Source organism: Heterodontus francisci, chromosome 4 (genome assembly GCF_036365525.1).
Source record: "Heterodontus francisci isolate sHetFra1 chromosome 4, sHetFra1.hap1, whole genome shotgun sequence".
NCBI lineage: Eukaryota > Metazoa > Chordata > Chondrichthyes > Heterodontiformes > Heterodontidae > Heterodontus > Heterodontus francisci.
The window spans coordinates 86,283,495-86,305,289 of NC_090374.1; the positions used below are offsets into that span (position 1 = coordinate 86,283,495).

Sequence of the window (21,795 nt, forward strand, 5' to 3'; positions counted from 1 at the left end):
ACACGACCTCCCCTTCACAAAACCATGCTGTCTCTCGCTAATAAGTTCGTTTGTTTTCAAATGGGAGTAAATCCTGTCCCGAAGAATCCTCTCTCATAGTTTCCCTACCACTGACGTAAGGCTCACCGGCCTATAATTTCCTGGATTATCCTTCCCACACTTCTTAAACAAAGGAACAAATTGGCTATTCTCCAGTCCTCTGGGACCTCACTTGTAGCCAATGAAGATGCAAAGATTTCTGTCAAGGCCCCAGCAATTTCTTCCCTTGCCTCCCTCAGTATTCTGGGGTAGATCCCATCAGGCCCTGGGGACTTATCTACCTTAATGCTTTGCAAGACACCCAACACCACCTCCTTCACAAATGTTCACAAATGAACATTTGAAAAAAATGGCAGGATTATTTTACTTGAAGAAAAGATTGCATTTCTGAAGTTTGTTCTCATGTGCTTTCTTTCCTCCCACAGGCAAAGAAACAGAAAAAGCCAAAGACAGATTTGACAAGGCCACCATGAAACTCCATAATCTGCACAACCAGTATGTGCTGGCGGTGAAGGGGGCCCAGCTACACCAGGAGCAGTATTATGATAAAGCTGTTCCTCTGCTGCTAGATTCTCTGCAGAAGATGCAGGAGGAAATGGTTCTTGCATTGTAAGAAATATTCTAGATAATTTATCTTGTCACTTTTTTAATTCAAAGACTGTTAATCTAAGTTTTTGAATAATGTACTACTTTGCCAGTCTAAATGGCCAAATAATGTACGCACTTTAATATGGGGAGCTGGTCTTTTAATTAAAAGTTGTTTACTTTCATGTTAAATGGCGGTCCTCATTGAGAATTGTCAGCACACTTAAAACTGACAAAATGTGTTCCTTCACCCCACATAAAAATTCAGTTTTAAACAAACATGGAAATTGACATTTCTAAGACTACATAGAGACATTAACTTACTTTACAGTTGTTATGTTCAACCAGCTGGATGTATAAGGAGGGGAGATGTTGGACTGACTGAGCTTGGTGGCTATCTTTATTGCTGCAGTAGTATTCCAGTATGCAAATGTAGAGAAGTCCATTTGTATTTATTCTTGTTACCTAGCAAAAAACAGGACAGCTGAGTTGGAACAGTGACCTGGAATTTGCTGAAAGCTTGCACTGTCGTAATGGTGCATATATGGTGTACACCATTATTGTAATGCACAAGTCCAGTAAATTGACTTTGCCGATTTTATGTTTGTTTTTAAACCAAACCAATATTTCCTGGATTATTTTCACCTCTCCACAGAGACCCTTGCCAAAACAGGTGGTAAGTAATTATTATAACTCTGCCCCCATTCAAAATAGTGGCGGTGGCAAATTTCCTTCATTCGTGCCAGTTCTCTCACCGGTTGTGGCATGCTGATGAAGATGTGCACATACCTCAGTCATCAAGACTGAAACTGACAAGTTTGGAACTGGCTGATATGATTCAAAATTGGAATGTTCTATGGATTGATTGTGGTCCTGTTGCTGACTTATTGCAAAAGTCACTGTGGAAAATGTGGAAAAGTGCAGGAGTGTGAAAAGGTATAAAGAAAAATCTGACTGGAATGTCCATTCGTGATTTTGATCAATTGAAATGGAAATGAAAATGAATGATAAAAGCAAAATCCTGCGGATGCTGGAAATCTGAAATAAAAACAAGAAATGCTGGAACCACTCAGCAGGTCTGGCAGCATCTGTGAAAAGAGAAGCAGAGTTAACGTTTCGGGTCAGTGACCCTTCATCGGAACATGTTTCTGGTTCTTGGTTTGGCATTAGTTTTTCCTGAGGCTCATGTTTGTCTGAATCTGGAAACTTTCCTGTAAAGGAAAAGACCTGAAATATTGGACAACGAGTTGGTGCAGATCGATCACATAACGTATTGCCGTGATCAAGCTTGTAGGCACGGGCTGGATTGTTGCCCTAATTACCACTTGCCTAACTGGGTAATAAATTTTTGTTTTATTTTTGCCTTGCTTATATTTGATATCTTCAGATCACATGTTAGTGCATTTTTTTATTTGTTCATGGGATGTGGGCGTCGCTGACCAGGCCAGCATTTATTGCCTGCCCCTAATTGCCCTCTAAGGTGGTGGTGAGCTGCCTTCTTGAACTGCTGCAGTACATCTGGTGTCAGCACACCCACAGTGCTGTTAGGGAGGGAGTTTCAGGAATTTGAGACAGTGCCAATAAAGAAATTGCAATATAGACCTAAGTCAGGATGGTGTGTGACTTGCAGGGGAACTTGCAGGTAGTGGTGTTTCCAAGCATCTGCTGCCCTTGTCCTTCCAGGTGGTACAGGGTGTGAGTTTGGAAGGTGCTGTCAAGAGGCTTGGCGTGTTGTTGCATTGCATCTTGTATATGGTACACACTGCTGCCGCTGTGCGCCAGTGGTGGAGGGAATGAATGTTTAACGTGATTGACCCAGTGCTGATCAAGTGGGCGGCTTTGTCCTGGATGGTGTCGAACTTCTTGAGTAGTGTTGAAGCTGCACTCACCAAGGCAAGTGAAGAGTATTCCCTCACACTCCTAACTTGTGCCTTGTGGATGATGGCCAGGCTTTGTGGAGTCAAGAGGTGAGTTACTTGTCGAAGAATTCCCAGCCTCTGACCTGCTATTGTAGCCACAGTATTTAGAAGGATGGTCTAGTTAAGTTTCTGGTCAGTGGTAACCCCCAGGATATGGGTGGTGGGAGATTCAGCAATGGTAATGCTGTTGAATGTCGAGTAGAGATGGTTTGATTTTCTTTAGTTGGAAATTGTCATGGTCTTCCTCTTGCGTGGCACGCATGTTACTTGCCACTTGTCATTCCAAGACTGAATGTTATCCAGATCTTGCTGCATGCAGGCACGGTTTGCTTCAGTAGCTGAGCATTTGTGAATGCACAGTGTTCAGGGCCAATTATCAGCAAGCATCCCTACTTATCTTATGATGGAGAGAAAGTTTTTGATGAAGCAGCTGAAGATGGTTGGGGCTAGGACACTATCCTGAGATCTCCTGCAGGGATTCTCTGGGGCAGAGATGAGTCGCCTCCAACAACCATAACCATCTTCCTTTGTGCCAGGCACGACTCCAACCAGTGACTCCAATTGACTCCAATTTTGCTGGGGCTTCTTGATACGACACTTGGTCAAATGCTGCCTTGATGTCAAAGGCAGTTGCAATCCCTTCACCTGGAGTTCAGCTCTTTGTTTTTGTCCATGTTTCAACCAAGGCTATAATGCAGTCTGAGGCTGAGTGGCCCTAGCGGAACCCAAACTGAAAATGGGTGAGGAGGTTAGTGCTGAGTAAGTGCCGCTATCATCACCTTTGTGAATGGTTACGATGGGTGGTAATTGGCTATATTTGATTTGTTCTTTTTGTGGACAGGGCATATTTTGACAACTTTCCACATTGTCAGGAGATGCCAGTGTTATCTCTGTACCGGAACGCTTGGTTTGCCAGCTAATTCTGGAGCACAAGTCATCATTGCTCCACCTGGTACGTTGTCGGGGCTCATAACCTTTGCTATATTCAGTGTCCAACTGTTTCTGTTTTAAGGCGAATGAATTGAATTGGCTGAAGATTAGCATCTGTGATGCAGGGAACCTCAGATGGAGGCTGATCTGGATCATCGATTTGGTATTTCTGGCTGAAGATGTTTGCAAATGCTTCAGCTTTGTCTCTTGCACTGACATGTTGGCTCCGCCGTCTTTGAGAATGTGGATGTTTGTGGACCATCCTCCAGTTAGTTCAGTTGTCGACCAGAATTCATGACTGGATGTGGCAGGACTGTAGAACTTTGATCTGAGCCATTGGCTGTGGGATTGTTCAGCATGCATGTGGTCCTGTGTTGTAGCTTCACCAGGCTGACGTTTCATTTTCAAGTATGCTTGGTGCTGCTCCTGGCTTCCTCTCCTACATGCCTCATTGAGCCAGGGTTGGTCCCCTGGCTTGATGGGAATGGTCGAGTGAGGGATATGTCAGGCCATGAGGTTACAGGTTGTGGTTGAGTACAATTCTGCTGGTGCTGAAGGCTCACAGTGCCTCATGAATGCCCAGTTTTGAGCTGCTAGATCTATTCTGAATCTGCACTATTTAGCATGGTGATAGTGCCACACATCATGATGGAGGTTGTCCTCATTGGGAAGACAGGACTGTGTGATGGTCACTCTTACCAATACTGCATGGACAGATGCATCTGCAACAGATAAATTGGTGAGGATGAGATCAAGTAGGTTTTCCTTCTTGGAGGTTCTCTCTCCAACTGCTGTCACACTCTGGCAGATACATACTTCAGAGGTCTGTCAGTAGTCGTGCTGCTGAGCTACTCTTGGTGATGGACATTGAAGTCCTCCACCCACAGTATATTCTATGCCCTTGCTACCCTTGGTACTTCCAAGTGCTGTTCAATGTGGAGGAGTACTGTATCATCAGCTGAGGGAGGATGGTGGGTGCTGGTCAGCAGGAGGTTTCTTTCCCCATGTTTGACCTGATGCCATGAGACTTCATGGGATCTGGAGTCAGTGTTGAGGATTCCCAGGACTACTGCCTCCCGAATGTATACCACTGTGCCACTACCCCTGGTGGTTCAGGGCGTATTCAGGGATGGTGATGGAGGAGTCTGGAAGACGGGCGGTAGGGTATATAGGGTATGATTTGGTGAGTATTACTGTGTCAGGCTGTTGCTTGACTAGTCTGCAAGACAGTTCACCCAATTTTGGCAGAAGTCCCCAGATTTTAGTGAGGAGGACTTTGCAGGGTCGTTTGAGCAGGGTTTACCATTATTGTTTCTGGTTTCGAGGTTGGTGTCGGGTGATCTATCTAACGTTATTCCTATTCGACTTTTCTGTTGCATAATACAACTGCGTAGCTAGCTAGTCCATTTTTCAGAGGGCAGTTAGGAGGCAACCACATTGCTGTGGGTCTGGAGGCATTGTGTTTCGGGTGGAAAAGAAGTCTCCAGAGTGGAATAACTAGCTCAGTTACCTGGACTGTCTAAATGTTCAGGAGCTTTTCATGAAATGGATTGGAGTAGCTTGTCTGTGGGGCTGTGGTGATTTAACACAGCTGTTTTTAGGAAATGCTCTGGCAGAGATGGGCAGTAACTATCCTAGCTAATACTCAATATTAAGTTTTACCGAATGGATTATACAAAAAGCAAGGCATGTAAATATCTTAACAGTTTACACAGAGACATCTGTAATCGGAGTCTGGGAGTGAGGACAGCTTGGGGAGTCAAAAAGCGTTCCTCCTTGTAAAGTAGCAGTCCAACAGAGAACACCAGCTGCATTACACACATGAATTTTCAGTTACTTCCCTAGAAGGAAGCCTTGGATCAAAAAGTAACAAGTTATTGGCTGCACTGCTTCTGCCATGTCACTACTCTCGCGATGGCATTTTCAGAACCGTTTTTATTAAATTTTTTCAGAAATATAACACTGGAGGGTTCATGTGCTCAACAGCTGAACTTATGGGGCTTATTGCCAGTATCACTATTGCACGAAATTCCTGATCATGGTGTAAGGTTTTCATTTGATCAGCATAAATCTATCTTTAAACCATGCAGAATTGCCAAAATATTTGCGAGTAATGTCCACTTATGCAAATTACTGCCATGTTTTAGTGTTCCCTTTATCGTTTCATTTTCTCTGTGTTTGAAGCCTGTCCCAACATTTTGCATATCAGAGGATTCACGTGTGTTTAGGTCCACAATATTAACTTCATTTTTCTTGAGATAGTGGGAATGGTAACCTTACCTCATTTGATCTATGAACTAATTATAAAATTGCAGAGACGCATTATTTAAAAAAGGCCTCAGATTAGCTACAGTTTCATGATGCAAGGCACACTTAGTATGGAAAGTAGGAATTGCATGTCCAGCTCCACAGCACAGAAGACCAGAGCACTTCATAAAGTGTCTGATAATCCAGCATGGTGCAGAACTTCACGTACACCTTCTATATTTTTTAAAAACAAATTGGTAGAAACTCACTGCTTTTGCTAAGTGTGTGATTTTCATAATCACATTATGACCTATCATATAATCGCATCTGACCCAAATTGGAGGCGTAAGGAGAAAATGGGCATGTGGAATTAACAAAATATAAAAATGCTCTGTTTCCTCGATGGCTTTCCTGTTTGCTTTGCAAGGACAACTCTAAGAAACAAAGCAAAAGTGCACAACATTGACAGTTCATGCATATGCTAAAGTTGGTGCAAGGATTATATAGATTTCTTTAGTATTTGGGTTGACTTTCACTCACCAGAGGTAAATCTACTGCAGGATGCATATTCGATTTTTTTTTTTTTTCCCTGCTGCTATTTGTTCCTTTCATATTTAGCTCATCCTTGTGCTACAGCCAGTGTAGATGGGTGGAAAACTACTGTGTAAATAGTAGGAGTGGTCAAGTATGCAGTGCCAGTTTAGTTCGCAGCAGTAATGAAACCGTCAAGTTTTCATCTGATTCTATCCATTTCCCGAATAGTTTTTTTTGAAAACCTTTAAATAAACTTTAATGGTAGATGTGTAGATGCCTAGGACAGTTTGCAAGAAAACTATTTAGTTGAGGCATTTCTCATAATATTTGGAGGGGGAATGACATCAGAACCCAAATTCATTCTGCACTGCAAGAATTGCAGTATGGCAGGATTATTTCACATCACCTCACCCCTGGGTCAGCAAATGTAAATATTTTGAGTGAGTGCCAGTGTTGTTTCAGTACCTGGCCTAATGGGGCAGGGGATTGAGAGGAAGCTGTGCTCTCTGGCAGCTTGTATGTGGTGCTAGCAGACCCAGGTCAAGTGACCAGGAATGCCAATAGGCTAAGAATTTAAATTTGCTGGTTTCCCTGCTGCAGGCTAACGGCCTCCAGGCCCCAGAGCTGCCAGGATTTGGTCCTTGCATGTAGCGTTTGCCTATTTCGTGTATGCGTCGGGGACAACTCTGGTGGAATAGACAGCATTTAGCATGGCTGATTTCCAGCCTATTTTGACTCTTCCATTGACAGAGACTGGGGGAATAGATAGTTCCATTTCTGATGGCATTATGGAATAGATGTAGAAAGGGCAAACAACTCGTGGAACATATGTCCTGCTCCAACTTCCCCTACATAAACTGCATGAAAGTTCTGCTTTATACCTGAGGAAGTTTGAGTTGCAATTTTATTCAAGAACAGAACAATCAAGTTAAACTGTCCGATTAATAAAGCAAAACATTATATTTACTACCTGAAGTCTTTAGTTTTAGTTTTTTTAGTTTGAGATACAGCACTGAAACAGGCCCTTCGGCCCACTGAGTCTGTGCCAACCATCAATCACCCATTTATACTAATCCTACACTAATTCCATATTCCTACCACATCCCCACCTGTCCCTATATTTCCCTACCACCTACCTATACTAGGGGTAATTGCTAATGGCCAATTTACCTATTAACCTGCAAGTCTGTGGCATGTGGGAGGAAACCGGAGCACCCGGAGGAAACCCACGCAGACACAGGGAGAACTTGCAAACTCCACACAGGCAGTACCCAGAATTGAACCCGGGTCGCTGGAGCTGTGAGGTTGCGGTGCTAACCACTGCGCCACTGTGCCGCCCTTTCCAGTCTTGCGAGCAGCAATTTCCTTCACCTGAACACTGGTACAACTCAACGTCATCTACGGCGGCTGGTACAAACTCCATACAGTCGCCACTCTCTTGGGCTTAGAGGTTGTGAATAGTCAAGCTAAGTTCTATTGTCCCCAAACCAAGTATCTGATCACATCCTATCCATCACTGTGTCTGCTTCCATCTCACTGACATCAGCTGCCTCTGCCCATCTGCTGCTGAAATCTTCATCCATAACGTTATCACTTCCATCCTCCATCTTTGGTAAACTTCAACCCACCCAAAACTCTGTTGCCCAGATCTTATCCTGCTCACCCACCACCCCTGTTCTCACTGACCTACAGTGACCCATCAATACCTCAAATTTAAAATACTCAGCTTTGTGTTTAACTCTTTGTGGCCTTGCCCATCACTATCACGGTAATCTCCTCCAGCTCTACCGCCACATTCCTCTTCTGGACTCTCCATTCCTCTGATTCTGGCCTGTTGTACATCCCCTTGTCCCACCACTGATGGCTAAGCCTTCAGCTGGTGAGGCCTCAATCTCTAGAATTTCCTCTTGAAGGAGGAGAAGGAAGTGGCAAAGTTTAAGACTCTACTTGAAATCTACCTCTTCGATCAAACTTTTTGTCTCCCTCCTCATATCTTCTGCTTTGATTCACAGAATCACAGAATTGTTGCAGTGCAGAAGGAGGCCATTTGGCCCATTGTGTCCGCACTGGCTCTCTGAAAGAGCAATTTCCCTCAGTTCCATTCCCCTACCTTCTCCCCGTAACCCTGTACATACTTCTTTTCATATAACTTTCTAATTCCTTTTTGAATGCTTCAATTGAACCTCCCTCCACTATGTTCTCCAGCAGCACATTCCAGACCTTAACCACTCGCTGCGTGGAAAAGGTTTCTCCATATGTCACTTTTGCTTCTGTTACCAAATACTTTAAATCTGTGCCCTCTCGTTCGCGATACTTTCATGAGTGGGAACAGTTTCTCTCTACCTACTCTGTCCAGACCCCTCATGATTTTGAATACCTCTGTCAAGTCACCTCTCAGCCTTCTCTTCTCCAAGGAAAACAGTCCTAACTTCTCCAATCTATCTTCATAACTGAAATTCCTCATCCCTGGAACCATTCTCGTAAATATTTTCTGTACTTTCTCCAATGGCCTCGCGTCTTTCCTAAAGTGCGGTGCACAGAACTAGGTGCAATACTCCAGTTGAGGCCAAGCTGGTGGTCTTATACAAGTTCAACATAACTCTGTTGCTCTTGTACTCTATGCCCCTATTAATAAAGCCCAGGATACTGTATGTTTTATTAACTGCTCTTTCAACCTATTCTGCCACCTTCAATGACTTATGCACATATACACCTAGGTCCCTCTGCTCCTGCCCCTTAGAATTGTACCCTTTATTTTATATTGTCTCTCCATGTTCTTCCTACCAAAATGAATCACTTCACGTTTCTCTGCATTGAACTGGGGGTGGGGGTCTGGAACTCACTGCCTGAAAGGGTAGTTGAGGCCGATACCCTCAACTCCTTCAAAAGGATTCTGGAAATGCACCTCAAGTACCATAATCTGCAAGGTTATGGACCAAATGCTGGAAGGTGGGATTAGAATGGGTGGATCGTTTTTCAGCCGGTATAGACACGATTGGCCAAGTGGCCTCTTTATGTGCCCTAAACCTTCTGTGATTCTATTCTGATACTTGATCCTCTTGGCCCACCTAATTCCCAAGAACGAAGTCCATCAGTGCCTCCTTTCTCATTGGACTCGAAACATACTGCTGTACAAAATTTTCTTCAACACATTCTAGGAACTCTTGCCCCTCACTGCCCTTTACTATTATCCCAGTCTATGTTTGGATAATTAAAATCCCCCATTATAACTACCCTATAATTTTTGCACCTCTCTGCAATTTCCTTGCAAATTTGTTCCTCCACATCTTTCGCACCAGTTTGTGGCCTATAGACAACATTGAGCAATGTAACCGCATGTTTTTTTTTCCTTAGCTCGAGCTAAATTGATTCTGTCCTCGACGCCTCTGGGACATCCTTTTTCTCCAACACCGCAGTGCTGTCCTTTAATACCGCCACCCTTCCCTCTTTTTGTTTTCCCTTTCCTATCTTGCCTGAACATCTTGCATCCAGGAATATTTAACACCCTGTCCTGCCCTTCTTTGAGCCAGGTTTACGTTATAGCCACATTATATTTCCACTTGGCAATTTGCGCCTGTACCTCACCGGTCTTATTAACCACACTCCGTGCATTCATGGGCTGTACATGCACGTTAATCCTGATTCAGACTTTATTACTTTCTCCCTTACTCTGACCTCATCTATTAACTTACTATTCCCTACTCTTATGCTGTCTATCTCCCGCAGTATTCTGTGCACCTTTGGTATTCCTCTGATACTTGTTCCTGGTTCCCACACCCCTGACAAGTTCCCAGTTTTTCTTCCCTCCAAATGAGCTCGCTCTCAGGTTCCCATCCCCCTGACAATTTAGTTTAAACCCTCCTCAATAGCACTAGCAAATCTACCTGTGAAGATATTCATCCTAGTTCTGCTAAGGTGCAACTCGTCCATCTTGTGCAGGTCCCACCTGCCCCAGAACCGGTCCCAATGTCTCAGAAATCTGATGTCTTCCCTCCTACATCATAGTCATAGAGCATCGAAACAGGCCCTTCGGCCCACTGCGTCCATGCCGACCATAATGCCTATCTATACTAATCCCACCTGCCTGCATTAATTCCATATCCCTCTATGCCTTTCTCATTCAAGTACCTGTCCAGATGCCTCTTAAATGTTGCTACTGTTCCTGCCTCCACCACCACCTCAGGCAGCTCATTCCAAATACCCACTATTCTTTGTGTGAAAAATTTACCCCTTTGATCCCCTTTAAACCTCCTCCCTCTCAAATTTATGCCCTCTAGTTTTAGTCACCCCTACCATGGGAAACAGACTCTGGCAAGCTAGCCTATCTATGTCTCTCATAATTTTATATACCTCTATCATGTCCCCTCTCGGCCTCCTTCGCTCTAGGGAAAACAGACCCAGCCTATTCAATCTCTCTTTATAACTCAAGCCCTCCAAACCAGGCAACATCCTTGTGAATCTTTTCTGCACACTCTCTAGCTCTGCCAGTTCTCCAGCCACGTGTTCAATTGCTCAATTCTCCTATTCCTATGCTCACTTGCAATTGGGCCTGGGAGTCTTTTTCCTTCTTCTTCTTTGGCCTCCTTGTCTCGGGAGACAATGGGTAAGCGCCTGCAAGTGGTCAGTGGTTTGTGGAGCAGCGCCTGGAGTGGCTATAAAGGCCAATACTAGAGTGACCGATTCTTCCACAGGTGCTGCAGATAAAATTGGTTGTCAGGGCTGTTTCGCAGTTGGCTCTCCCCTTGCGCTTCTGTCTTTTTTCCTGCCAACTGCTAAGTCTCTTCGACTCACCACACTTTAGCCCCGCCTTTATGGCTGCCCGCCAGCTCTGGCGATTGCTGGCAACTGACTCCCACGACTTGTGATCAATGTCACAGGACTTCATGTCGTGTTTGCAGATGTCTTTAAAGCGGAGACATGGACGGCCGGTGGGTCTGATACCAGTGGCGAGCTCATTGTACAATGTGTCCTTGGGGATCCTGCCATCTTCCATGCGGCTCACATGGCCAAGCCATCTCAAGCGCCGCTGACTCAGCAGGGTGTATATGCTGGGCATGTTGGCCGCCTTGAGGACTTCTGTGTTGGAGATACGGTCCTGCCACCTGACGCCAAGGATTCTCCAGAGGCAGCAAAGATGGAATGAATTGAGACGTGGAGTAATCCTGAGATTACTGCTTTTGAGGTCCTGCTTTTTGGATTCAGCATCCATTTTAAGATGTTGTACTGCTGAAGTGCCTTAGGGTGGTTATCTACATTAAAGGTGATATATAAATGCAAGATGCTAATTTTTTTCAGCCCGACACTAAGTGGAATGAAGGGAATGTTGGCATAAACATCATGTGCTTCCTTGTGGCTTATGATTTACAAATGGACCATATCTAATTTTTAGCCCCCTATGTTACCAATTTAATGGTAACCTTCAAAAATTACCAAGTTAATTGTTGAGGGGAACTTGATGGATATTGTCTCCTGGAAGCTTTAGATAAGGAACTGCATATGAAACTGCTCCAAATGATTGAATCTTCTGGAACCACTGCACTGTCTTGTGAATTGGCTGAATACCTGTAGGCAGGAAGTAGTTGTAGGTGGATTTGAATTTGCTTGGAGACTGGTCGCCAGTGGTGATCCACATGGATCGGTGTTGGGACAGTTGCTATTTACTGTTTTCATTAATGATTTATATGTAGGTATTGGCTGAGGGATTAATAACACCTTCCCCCTAAAAGAAGCCTCTCCACCTAGCTATACTTTCCACCACTTGTTCCATCAAGACTGATGCGGTGATGATGCAGTGGTTATCACCAAATCATACCTTGGCCTGGCCACCTTCTCCTCTGGCACTTCCTCCTCCTTTAGGCATCTCGCCTTGTTCCACACCCTCACCTCTCATTCAAAATCCTTGTTCTGTACTGCCTTCCTAAGTATGTAAAATGTATTCTCACCAAGATATCTTCACTGCTTTCCTCCCTTAGCCTCTACTCCTGAAGACTTCTCATCCTTGGTGCTATCAATTTCCATGTCAGTTCAACATGCTTTCTCTCCTCAGAGTTCTCTGCCACCTTCTCTTCAAATCTGTCCCTTTCAACCCATATTCATGGCCATTCGCTTGACCTTGCCAGTTCATGTGGTCTCACTACTCCCATTATATCAATCACAGATAAAGCCACTTTGAATCACTACCTTGTGTCACTTTCCACCCACATTGCCCTTCCATGCTCCAACACTACCTTCTCCTGTATCTACCCCTGGAAAAAAAAACTATCCCCCAATTGACTTACAAGTGCACTTCCACAATCTCAGCTGTCTAGCCTTTGACCCTCCCTTCATCAGAACTTGTGCTCACCTTTGATGCTCTGGTCACCAATTGAACAATTTTTTTCTCGCCCTGATTATTCCCCCAGTTACGGCCCTCACCAGGACACATCCAATCCAGCTAACTACTGCCTGATCAGTCTGTTCTCAATCATCAGCAAAAAGATGGAAGGTGTCATTGACAGTGCTATGAAGTATCACTTACTCAGCAATAATTTGCATATCGATGCTTAGTTTGGGTTCGGTCGGGGCCCTCTGCTGCAGACCTCATTAGAGTCTTAGTCCAAATGTGGACAAAAATGCTGAATTTCAGAGATGAGGTGAGAGTGACTGACTTTGACATCAAAGCATTATTTGACTGAGTGTGGCATCAAGGAGCCCTAGCAAAATTGAAATCAGTGGGAATCAACGAAAACTCTCCACTGGCTGGAGTCATACCCAGCGCAAAGCAAGATGGTTGTGGTTGTTAGAGGCCTATCATCTCCACCCCAGGACATCACTGCAGGAGTTCTTCAGGGTAGTGTCCTCAACCCAACCGTCTTCAGCTGCTTCATCCATGACCTTCCTTCCATCATAAGGTCAAAAGTGGGGATGCTTGCTGATGATTGCGTAGCATTCATTACTATTCGTGACGGTGCTTGCATGCAAGAACTGGACGGCGTTCAGGCTTGGGCTTATAAGTGACAAGTCATAATCATGCCACACAAGTGCCGGCAATGCCCATTTCCAACCAGAGTGAAGCTAATCATCTCTCCTTGGCACTCAATGGAATCACTGCCACTGAATTACCCCATCAACAAAATCCTGGGGGTACCATTGACCAGACCTTAACTGGATCAGCCATATAAGTACAGTGGTTGCAAGAGCAGATAGGAGACTGGGAATTCTGCAGTGAGTTTTCCCACTTCCTGACTCCTCAATGTCTACAAGGCACAAATCTGGAGTTTGAGGGTATACTCTGCACTTGTCTGGATGAGTGCAGCTCAACAACACTCAAGAAGCTCGACACTTCTATCTATTCAATATATTTCCATAATGCAATCACTGCCTATATATCAAACTGTTTCTGAAATGAATCCTCTTCTGTTCTGGCAAACCATTCTACCTTTTTTCACCTCTGTATAAAAACATTCTTGCTGTTCTTAATAAATCTTGCCGCCTTAACCATATACAAGCAGGTTGTCTTTTTCTGCTTGCAGGTTTTATGTCCTGTCCTGTGAAGTATTTGTTTACCTTTTGTAAGTTTCTGTTTGACTTTTTAAATAAAGCGGTGGCTAGAATCTTTGTCAACCAATTCGAGAGATTTTTGACCTGAGCATCTCTACATTGGTGTTTAACTCTCTACTCTTCCAATGATTTGAATTGGCCCCTCTGTGAATGTTGAGCATGTTAGTTTGGCAGTGCTGACCATGGAAAGGAGGTGGAGGGGGTAGGAATGCGAACAGAATGAAATACCATTATTGTCAGGATATTCACATTACATCAATGTCATTTCCAATCATGCTGACATTTTAATTCCTGATTCTTCATAAAGCCATTTTATTTTACCTGTTTGATAAGTTGGATGCTTAGGCTCACTTGCACATCATGTAATGGTAGAATGCCCACAATGGTCTTAGTGTTTCAAACTTCCAGTTTTAGACAGTGTTGTCTGATATGTCCTTCTGTTGTGTCTTGCAACAGATGTTCCTCACTTTGGTTGGAAATAACAGCTGTGTTCAAGACCGTAGTCATGTTTTGAAGGCAAATGCTAGCCAGTGTTCGAACAAATTCCACCGACAAGTGTTCAGTTGATACAACATTAATATTATAGGAGGACACTGGGATGTCATGGAATATTGTACATTTGTTTTAACAGGCAGGCAGCATGTTTGACTAATGTCTTAGCTGATACTGATACAGAAAGGTGGTGCCTTTGACAATAGTGTTCTCCCTTAATTCTGCACTGAAGTATTGGTCTATATGATGTGCTCATTTCAGGCTGCAACTGGTGATGTGAACTTCAGTCAGTTTGCTGGCCATAGAACGGGTGGTGCATACTCTGTTCAGAAGGAGGCAACAGTACATCACTTTTTCAATGCAGGCTGCTAATCAGAAGAGGAGAGCTGTCAGATTTGTCCATGTTCCTGGATTTTCCCAGGTGCAAGAACTGTCTGCATGTTGCCCTACATTCTCACTTCAAGAAGCAGCCACGGTTTATAACAGGAAGGGGTTCCTTGAGTGTTCAAATGACTGATGACAGGCAGCGAATAATGCAGGTCTGTGCCTGGTTTCCTTCAGGTAGCCATGATGGCTTAATTCTGTGACAGTGGTAGATTTCCCTGTCTTCAACCCAGGCCAGCTCTTGTCAGGCTGTTTCCTTGGAACAGTGGCCCAGTCAAGAATCTGAGCACAGATCCTGGATATCAATCCCTTGAGAACCATACAGAAATTGGAGTTTTCATAGGTACCCTCAAAAAAAAAAGGTTATAGTCCTCCAGTATAGCCCTGAGCAATTATCTAGATTAGTGGTTTACTGAGTGCTACACAACTCTGCTAATCAGACTACCAAGCATGTTGCTGCTATGGGTGGATGTGCAAGAGCACAATGAAGAAGGGGTTGAGGAAGATGATGTTGAGAAAGATATAACTCTAAGCAATGCCGCCAGAGTTGCAAGGCAACAAATTATTGAGCTTATTCTTGGCAAACCTTCCCCCTGTCACAGCATGCCAGCTGTCCAAACTTTTGACCCACTCCTTCTGTCCACCCTTTGAATGTCCTCCACAGTACGACCTTGGATCTTCCTCATGCATCACTACAGATATCGATGCAAAACGAATATAAACTCTTAACTTCACATTGTGCACTTTGTGGATTTTCCTACATTATTATTTCCTCAATATTTAACTGAAATTGTTGTAATGCAATTCATTGGTATCTGGCCTCTGCTTCCTCACCTATTTTGGTGTTCCTATGCAATGGTTCTTGTGTTGCTGAACCTGGGAGGTGGAAGGCTGGCTATTGTCTATGGAGTGGTCATTGAAATAGCAGATACGTGCCTGTGATTAACTGATTTATGCGGTGGTAGGAAAGGATCCTTGTTGCCAGCGCGTACTTAGAAAATTGCTCCCATACCCAGAGAGCAAAAAATGCACTACAACTGATTACATTTAATAAACTTTATACAGACGTAAGAAATGATTGCAAGCAAATTTTTGCCATCTGGTTACAATATTATAGGCAAATAATTGGCTCTATTGCATAATCTTAAAGTTTGAAGAAAATCAAACATTCTTTATTTTTCAACTAGTTCCCCAAGTTGCAGTTTCTTTTGCATCCTTTGCACTTTGTCTTTCCAGTAGCTGGTGCTGTATTTTCCACAACCTACGAACATACTAATTGGGAACAGAAGTAGGCCATCGAGCCTGCTCTGCCATTCAATAAGATCATAGCTGATCTGTTTTTGTATCTCAAATTCCACATTCCCATCTACCCCAGATAACCTTTGATTCCCTTGCCTTTGAATATATTCAATGACCCCGCCGCCATCACCTTCTGAGGCAGAGAGTTCCAAAGTCGCACAACCCTCAGAAAAAATTTCTCCTCATCTCTGTCCTAAAAGGGTAACCCCTAATTTTAAAACTATGCCCCCTAGTTCTGGACTTACCCACAAGAGGAAACATCCTTTCCTCATCCACCTTGTCAAGACTTTTCAGAATCTTATATACTTCAAACAGGTCTCACTTCACTCTTCTAAACTCCAGTGAAAACAAGCCCAGTCTGTCCAATCTTTCCTCATAAGACAACCTGCTCATTCCAGGTATCAATCTGGTAACCTGCTCTGGACCGCCTCCAATGCATTTACATCCTTCCTTAAATAAGGAGACCAAAACTGCACACAGTGGGCTGAATTTTATGAGTGTGCCACAGATATTATGCGCGGGGACTCATTTAAATAGAAGGGGTGGAGCGGCCGCCTCCGATGACGTAAGTGGGTGGCTGCTGTGTCCCCGGCAACGGCGTCTGGTGCCATTTTTAAAGGGCTTTAAGCCCTTCAGTTGCATTTTAAAATTTAAAGGTCCCGATCTCTGGGATATAACTATGAAATGTCATTTCAAATATAAATCACTTCCACCACCCCCCCTCCCCCCCGGCATGGGTAAAGTATACATCAATCGCGCACTCCCCCATAATAAACCTTTAATAGTATTCTGGACGTTCCCCCCCCAAATTTGTTCCCTTTGACTCTCCACCACTTCCCACTATTCCCTTTAGCCAGTAAAGATTGTTTGCCCCGCTCCTCCACCCCTCCTGCCCTGAAAATTCTATTCCTCTCCCCTCCCCACCAGGCTCGCGCCCGGAACTCCATGTGGAGTTCCGAAGGCGCGCGGAGTATGAACGGCGACTGCAAAATCGGTCAGTTATGTTCATTTACATCTCTTTATTGTCAATTTGAATATTAAGATGAAGGGCCCACCACCAGGCGGTGGGGGGGCGGTGCGAGGAACCACACCGAGGTCCCCCACCCCCAGTAATATGCGGCGTGCTCTTCTCGACGTCGTGGGTCAAGGCAGCCCTCTCCCTGCTGCATTTTACCGGCCCCTATGCCGCGAACCCTGGTGTCGAGGGGCTGGTAAAATTCAGCCCAGTATTTGAGATGTGATCTCACCAATGCTCTGTATATCTGAAGCATAACATCCTTGCTTTATTTTCAATTCCTCTCATGATAAAGGATAGCATTCCATTAGCCTTCTTTATTACTAGCTGTATATGCATACTAACTTTTTGTGACTGATGCACTGGAACACCTAGATTCCTCTGCACCTCGGAATTCTGCAGTCATTCTCTGTTTAAGTAATACTCTGATTTTTTATTCTTCCTGCCAAAGTGAACAACTTCAAATATCCCCACATTATAGTCCATCTGCCAGATTTTTGTCTACTCACTCAACCTATCTATATCAGTCTGCAACCAATAAACATATAGTCTAGGTTCATTGGTTCTGGGGAAATGTATGCTTAAAAGGTCATGGCATTACGGATAGTTGATGATGTACTTTTTTTTTGCTGTATATTGCAACCTTGTTAGATAATGCCCCTGGACCAGAACCATTGTATCAGTTTGTTTTAAAGTCATAGAAACACAGAAGGAGGCCAACCAGCAAATGTTTTTGCAGAAGTTAATTCAATTTCCCTGTACCTTGTATTTTCACTCTTTCAAATATATATCCAATTTTCCCTTCAAGGAAAAAATACTCTGCCAATTCCTCCTTCTGGCACCCTTATCATTGACTGTTCTGGACAAAGAAAGACTAAATTTCAAATGAAAGCAAAATGCTTGCAGATGCTGGAGATCTGAAATAAAAACAGAAACTGGTGGAATTACCTCGAATGAAAGGTCATCCACCAGAAATGTTAAGTCTACCTCTACCTCTCTGTCCATAGATGCTGCCTGACTCGCTGAATATTTCCAGCATTTTACATTTTTATAACAAGTTTCATCCAATTTAATTTCTACCATTCTGAGATTTAGAAGATTAAGGGTTAATTGGATGGAAGTTTTCAAATGATTAACGGAAACTTGGAGTGGGTAAGAGAATCTACTGCTGGCTGGGGAGTCAAAGACTATGGAGTGTTGTCTAAAAATTAAAGCCACCCCTTTCAGGAGTGAAGTTAAGAAACATTTCTAAAAGTTAAGGGTGACAGAAGTTTGGAACACTTTTCTGCAAACAGCAGTTTATGCTAGGTTAGCTGTTAATTTTAAATCAGATTGATAGATTTTTGTTAACCAAAGGTAGTAAGGGATATGGGGTAAAGACTGGTATATGTAGTTAGATCCCAGATCAGCCATAATCTCATTAATAGCGGAACAGACTTCAGGGGCTAATTGGCCAACTCCTGTTCCTATGTTTATTATCATTTTCTGTTTTTCATTGAACCTAACTGTTGTGGCTACTATTTCCTAATTGTACTCTTAATCTAACATCACTTATTTGCTCCACTCCATTTTCCAGAATCAAATCAAGCAATGGTCCTTGTTGGACGAGAAACATACTGATCTTGCATCTGTCATGGATGCATTGTATAAAGCACTCCCCAGTTTTATCACATCTATTATCTTTGCTCCAGTCCATCTTGGGACATAAAATCACTCAAAATTATTATTCTGTTTTTGAATATTTTTCTAAACTGCTTCCAGATTTCCAGTTGCACTCTAGAAGCTCGACACCATCCAGGACAAAGCAGCTCGCTTGATTGGTACCCCATCCACAAACATTCACTCCCTTCACCACCAACACACAGTGGCAGCAGTGTGTACCATTTATAAGATGCAGTGCAGCAACGCACCAAGGCTCCTTAGACAGCACCTTCCGAACTTGCAATCTCTGCCAAGTAGAAGGACAAGGGCAGCAAATGCATGGGAACACCACCACCTGCACGTTCCCCTCCAAAGCGCACACCATCCTAACTTGGAACTATATCTCGGTTCCTTCATTGTCGCTGGGTCAGAATCCTGGAACTCCCTTCCTACAGCGCTGTTGGTATACCTACCCCACATAGACTGCAGTGGTTCAAGAAGGCAGCTCACCAGCACCTTCTCAAGGGCGATTAGGGATGGGCAATAAATGCTGGCCTGGCCAGCGACGCCCACATCCCATGAATGAATTAAAAAGAACTCCACTAAAATAAAAGCAAAATACTGTGGATGCTGGAAATCTGAAATAAAAACAAGAAATGCCCGAAGAAGGGTCACTGACCTGAAACGTTAACTCTGCTTCTCTTTCCACAGATGCTCTCAGACCTGCTGAGTGGTTCCAGCATTTCTTGTTTTTATTTTTAAAAAAACTCCGCTGTTGTGCCTACAATGCACGCCAAGAATTATGCCATAAGATTTCAATCAGAAAACAAAATATACATATGAAATAGCAATATATGAGTATTTTGAGATATGGTATATGTAGCATGCTAGGAAAGAACAGGTGACTTTGGATCCAAGACTTCCATAGCTTTCAACCACTGAGGGTTTACTTGGTTTGTATCTGGGTCAGTTGCAGATGAATTGATGGAGAATGATGGTCATGTTTAGGAAACAACTCCATTATCACATCATGTGACCACCAGGATAGTAGAAGGCAAATTAAATGAACTATGGTCTTTGTCCAGCAATTACTATGTTCATATTTCCTTTCCTAGCTCTTAACTCAATTAATATGGATTTTTTTGTAATGTAGCCCACAGGACATATTGGGTTATAGTGCGATGATAGAATCCTTCACTTGCACTGCTACCCCATCCTCTTTGCTGTCTCCTTGTTTTTCATGGAAATAACATAACCAAGAATATGAAGTTCCTCATCCTGTACAGTCTTTATGTCTGCAACTTCATTATAGGAAGATGTTCGATTAGAGTATGAAGCATTGTTAATGTAGCCCATTTGAGTTTTCTTTTACATTGCCCAGTAGCCTAAGCTGTGATCACCAAATCACAAACCTATGAAATTAATGAAAGTTATTCATTTTCAGTCAACTGGAATGTTATATACGCACCTTTGACGTTGCAAGGACAAGTTGATAAAGCTGTTCAGAAAGACACATGGAATCCTTGGCTCTATACAGAGAGGCATAGAGGTTATGGTAAAAATGTATAAATCACTGCTTAGGCCTCAACTAGATTATTATGACCAATTCTAAGCAATGCACTTCAGGAAGGATGTCAAGTCCTTGGAGAGGGTGCAGAGAAGATTTACTGAAATGATACCAGGATGAGGGACTTCAGTTATGCAGAGGTTGTTCGACTTGGAGCAGAGAAGGTTAAAGGGAGATTTAATAGAAATGCTCAAATTTGAAGGGTGTTGATAGAGTAAACGAGGAGAAATTTTTCATACTGGCAGATGGCTCAGTAACCAGAGGACATAATTTAAGATGAGTGACAACAGCAGCAGAGGGAAGTTAAGGAGAAATTTCTATATGCGGCAAGTTATGATCTGGAATGTATTGCCTGAAATGATGATGGAAGCATATTCAGTAGTAACTTTGAGAAGCCCTCTTCTTTGCTGCAAGTTTCTCTGGTCTTTTGATTTTGAGAATAAATAGAGGGCAAAAAAATAAACACTGGCAGTAGCATGCAAGGCCCTAAGACACAAATTGGAGTTTTACATTCACCCATCTTGGCTGTAGTTGTACAATATAAACTTCATCATTGGCCCATCCCGTACATCCATTGCATCAAAGGAACATAAGTGCCTCTATAATTGGGTTAGTACATTTGCATTTGCAGTAATATCTGTCAAAGTCTCATGCAATAATTCATCATTATCAATCACTATGATCATGGTAGAAAATATTTTTTGTCTAAAATTTCCACAACATGTCAATTTGCCTTGGGTTTATGAAGTGTGCCATTTAAAATGGCTGCACCATTTTTCTCCTGATATGCTGATTATATATATATATATATATAGAGTGAGGCTAAAAATCTAGCAAATGTTAATTGTTGGACAGGTGCAAGAATCATCCAATGCTACTTAGTGCCAAGAATTCATTGGTATCACAGGAAGAAAGTTGGCGTTGACCTATATGGAGTTTGATGTAAATTGAAAACAGATTATGCTCTATCCTTCCTTGTCTGTAAAGTTGGACTTTAACGAACAGAGGCTCTTTAAAGGTCCCTGGGCTATGCGGCTGAAGCACCCATGATGCCAGTTGACGCGAGATACTTTTTTGGATAATTTGTTTGCTCAACATGTGGACCTGGTTAAGCTAATATATACTCAGACAGTGTAGAGAATGCATAAAATTTGATGAATCAAGATGACCCTACTATGCAGGTATTTTTTTTTCAGTTACATAACTGCTTGAAGAATGGGTAATTGATTTGAATAATTAAAGATTCTGATAACTATAAGCTTGTAGCTGTAGGTTTTTTTCAATTAATTGATTGGTAGACTCAAACGTCATGTTGGTGAATACATTTTTTTTAGATTCCTTGAAGTGTATGCTGCAAAACATCAAAGTAAAGCCATTTGTCTTAAATTCTTCCCCTTTTTTTCCCCCATGAGTGTCTTTAATAAAAACATTTTTTAAATTTAGTCTTGGGATGTGGGCATTGCTGGCAAGACCAGAATTCATTGCCAATCTCTAGTTGTCCTTGAGAAGACTCTGCTGGGCTGCTTTCTCGAACTGTTGCATCTGTATGTTGAAGGTGCTCCCACAGTGCTGCTCAGTTGGGTGTTCTGATAACCATGCAAGAA

At 43.0% G+C, this 21,795-nt stretch overlaps 1 protein-coding gene across 3 annotated transcripts in view; it reads left to right on the top strand.

The window, feature by feature from the left end:
• The window catches only part of fer (fer (fps/fes related) tyrosine kinase), a 409,042-nt gene that overhangs the window by 45,584 nt on the left and 341,663 nt on the right, over positions 1 to 21,795 (top strand). For all 3 annotated transcript variants that reach the window (XM_068029798.1, XM_068029800.1, XM_068029799.1), the window contains exon 5: positions 465 to 648. In XM_068029798.1, coding sequence (XP_067885899.1) covers positions 465 to 648 — 184 coding nt within the window. The remainder of the gene's footprint in view (positions 1 to 464; positions 649 to 21,795) is intronic.